This window comes from Chamaea fasciata, unplaced genomic scaffold (genome assembly GCF_029207755.1).
Source record: "Chamaea fasciata isolate MVZ Bird 193981 ecotype frontalis unplaced genomic scaffold, bChaFas1.0.hap1 SCAF_29, whole genome shotgun sequence".
Taxonomy (NCBI): domain Eukaryota; kingdom Metazoa; phylum Chordata; class Aves; order Passeriformes; family Sylviidae; genus Chamaea; species Chamaea fasciata.
Genome location: NW_027094114.1, coordinates 4316061 through 4318988, shown reverse-complemented (window position 1 = coordinate 4318988; position 2928 = coordinate 4316061). Strand labels below are relative to the sequence as shown.

At 55.1% G+C, this 2928-nt stretch overlaps 1 protein-coding gene across 1 annotated transcript; it reads left to right on the top strand.

Annotated features, from left to right (window-relative positions):
- The first annotated feature begins 856 nt into the window (after window positions 1-856).
- On the top strand, window positions 857-1789 carry LOC136302508 (olfactory receptor 14J1-like). The gene has a single exon (XM_066205981.1). The coding sequence runs from the start codon at window positions 857-859 to the stop codon at window positions 1787-1789; it is 933 nt and encodes a 310-aa protein (XP_066062078.1).
- Window positions 1790-2928: the final 1139 nt, after the last annotated feature.

Here is a 2928-nt window from a genome sequence, read left to right as displayed (position 1 = left end):
TCGTGCAGAGCAGGTGCTGGAGCCCTGAGGGCTCTTGGCCAGGCCAGGGGATCTGTCACTGCCAGGGGCAGCTCTCAGCCAGCCTGGGAGCTCCCATGGATGCTGGAGGGGAGCTGTGGGTGCAGTGAGTGACTCCTGCCAGGGCAGGTCCTGCTGCTGTGGAGAGGGTGCTGTGTGGGCCAGGGCTGCTCAGAGCTCCAGCTCATGCACAGGTCATTTCTGAGGGCATGTTTATGAGCTCATTCAGGGCAGGAGTTCCCTGCTTGAGTCTCTACTTTCCTGAATCTGTGCGCCCACTCTTCCCTGGCTCAGCTTGGTGGCAATGGAAACTCATCTGTGCAGGGTAGAGCAGGGGCTGAGGCTCTTAAAACATCACACTGAGCTTTCCTGGGAACACGTCACAGGGACAGAGCAGCTCCCCTCAGTCTGCCGTCAGCCTCAGACAATCCTCCTCCACCCTGTTCTCCCCAGGTGCAGCAGAATCTCTCATTCTGCTTCCTGCAATCTCCATCTCTTTGCCCTGGCAACTCCCGTGCCTTATCAGGAGATTCTTGGTCCAAGTTCTAACACCAGGACTGGCCCCTGCCCTCACTGTTCCCCTGCACTGACTGGGGGTCAGGGCTGACTCCCAGGTGTCCTGCAGGTCAGGGTCTGGCTCCTCACTGAACATTGGCCAGCAGCAATCAGGGCTCCAGCAACGAAGGTGAAGGAAGTTCTCCTAGACATAGACAAGGGGGAGGTGTTTAGTGACAGAGAATGTTCTCTGAGAAAGGACTTTGACTCTTCTGTGAGAAATCTCCCCTCAAATGTCACTGTCTTTCCTCCATCTGCAGGTTGGGATGTCCAGACACAGCAAATGTCCAACAGCAGCTCCATCAGCCACTTCCTCCTGCTGGCATTGGCAGACACGCGGCAGCTGCAGCTCCTGCACTTCTGCCTCTTCCTGGGCATCTCCCTGGCTGCCCTCCTGGGCAACAGCCTCGTCATCAGCGCCGTAGCCTGCGGCCACCACCTGCACAGCCCCATGTTCTTCTTCCTGCTCAACCTGGCCCTCACTGACCTGGGCTCCATCTGCACCACTTTCCCCAAAGCCATGCACAATTCTCTCTGGGACACCAGGACCATCTCCTATGAAGGATGTGCTGCTCAGCTCTTTCTTTTTCTATTTTTCATTTCAGCAGAGTATTCCCTTGTGACCATCATGTGCTATGACCGCTACGTGTCCATCTGCAAACCCCTGCACTACGGGACCCTCCTGGGCAGCAGAGCTTGTGCCCACATGGCAGCAGCTGCCTGGGCCAGTGCCTTTCTCTACTCACTGCTGAACACAGCCAATACATTTTCCCTGCCCCTGTGCCATGGCAATGCCCTGGGCCAGTTCTTCTGTGAAATCCCACAGATCCTCAAGCTTTCCTGTTCCAAATCCTACCTCAAGGAACTTGGCCTCGTAGTTCTAAGTGCTTCTCTATATTTTGGCTGTTTTGTGTTCATGGTTTTCACGTATGTGCAGATCTTCAGGGCTGTGCTGAGGATTGCCTCTGAGCAGGGACGGCACAAAGCCTTTTCCACCTGCCTCCCTCACCTGGCTGTGGTCTCTCTGTTTCTCAGCACTGGCACATTTGCCTACCTGAAGCCCCCCTCCATCTCCTCCCCATCCCTGGATCTGGCATTGTCAGTTCTGTACTCGGTGGTTTCTCCAGCCCTGAACCCCGTCATCTACAGCCTGAGGAACCAGGAGCTCAAGGCTGAAGTGTGGACACTGATCACTAGACGATTTCAGAAACATTAAACCGCTTGCTTATTTCTGCAAATCACCTGTGATAGAAGTCATCTTTGATACCACTTGTTGGTGTGGTTGTCATGGTTTTATTCTTTCTTTGAGTTTTCAGTGGTGTTCACAAAGCAAGGCCATTGTTTTTGCCCTGACTTGTTTTGTTTCACTCCATATTTTCTGTGGTCAAAAGACTGTGTCAATGAGGAGCTGTGCACTCAGTGGCTTTAAACGAACTAAAGGATCTCCCAGAAAAGTTTTCACTGGAGATCCCTTGTTTTGTTCCCTTCCTTTGCAGCTGCAGCAGCAATATCTCTGTGCAGGGCTGGGGACAGATAAGTGCTGGCACAGCAGCTCTGGCCTGCTGGCCACACCATTCCTGATCCAGGCCAGGAGGCATTGGCCTTCTTGGCCACCTGGCCACACTGCTGCCTCATGTCCAGCCTGCTGTCCAGCAGTCCCCTCAGGTCCGTTTCTGCCTGGCCACTGTCCAGCCTCTCTGTCCCCAGCCTGTAGCACTGCAGGGGTTATTGTGGCCAAAGTGCAGGACCCAGCCCTTGGTCTTGTTAAACCTTCCATTCCTGGATTTGGGCCCTGGATCCAGCCTGTCCAGGGCCCTGTGCAGAGCCCTCCTACCCTCCAGCAGATCCACACTCACACCCAGCTTGGTGTCAGCTGCAAATTTGCTGATGGTGGACTCAATCCCCTCATCCAGACCATCAATGCAAATATTGAAATCCACGCTGGCTGGGTCTGATCCCTTGGCCATCCTGTGGGTGCCGTGTGATGGCACTCGAGGTGATCTGTTCCATAACCTTGCTGGGCACCGAGGTCAGGCTGACAGGCCTGGAGTTCCCCAGATCCTCCTGCCAGCCCTTCTTGGGGGTGGGCTCACATTGGCACCTCCAGTCCTCTGGGACCTCCCTGGGGAGCCAGGACTGATGAGAAATGATGGAGAGCAGCTTGGGGAGCTCATCCACCAGCTCCCTCATCCCCCTAGGAGGGGTCCCATCTGGTCCCAGGGACACCTGTGAGCATCTGAGTGGCTCAGCAGGTCAGCAGCTGCTTCCTCCTGGATTACAGGGGGGCTGTTCTGCTCCCTGTGCCCATCTACCAGCTCAGGAGAACACTTGTCCTGAGGACAATCTGTCTTAATT

Excerpts from the sequence above, each read along its gene's own strand:
- LOC136302508 (XM_066205981.1), top strand. The coding sequence starts at position 857 with ATGTCCAACAGCAGCTCCATCAGCCACTTCCTCCTGCTGGCATTGGCA.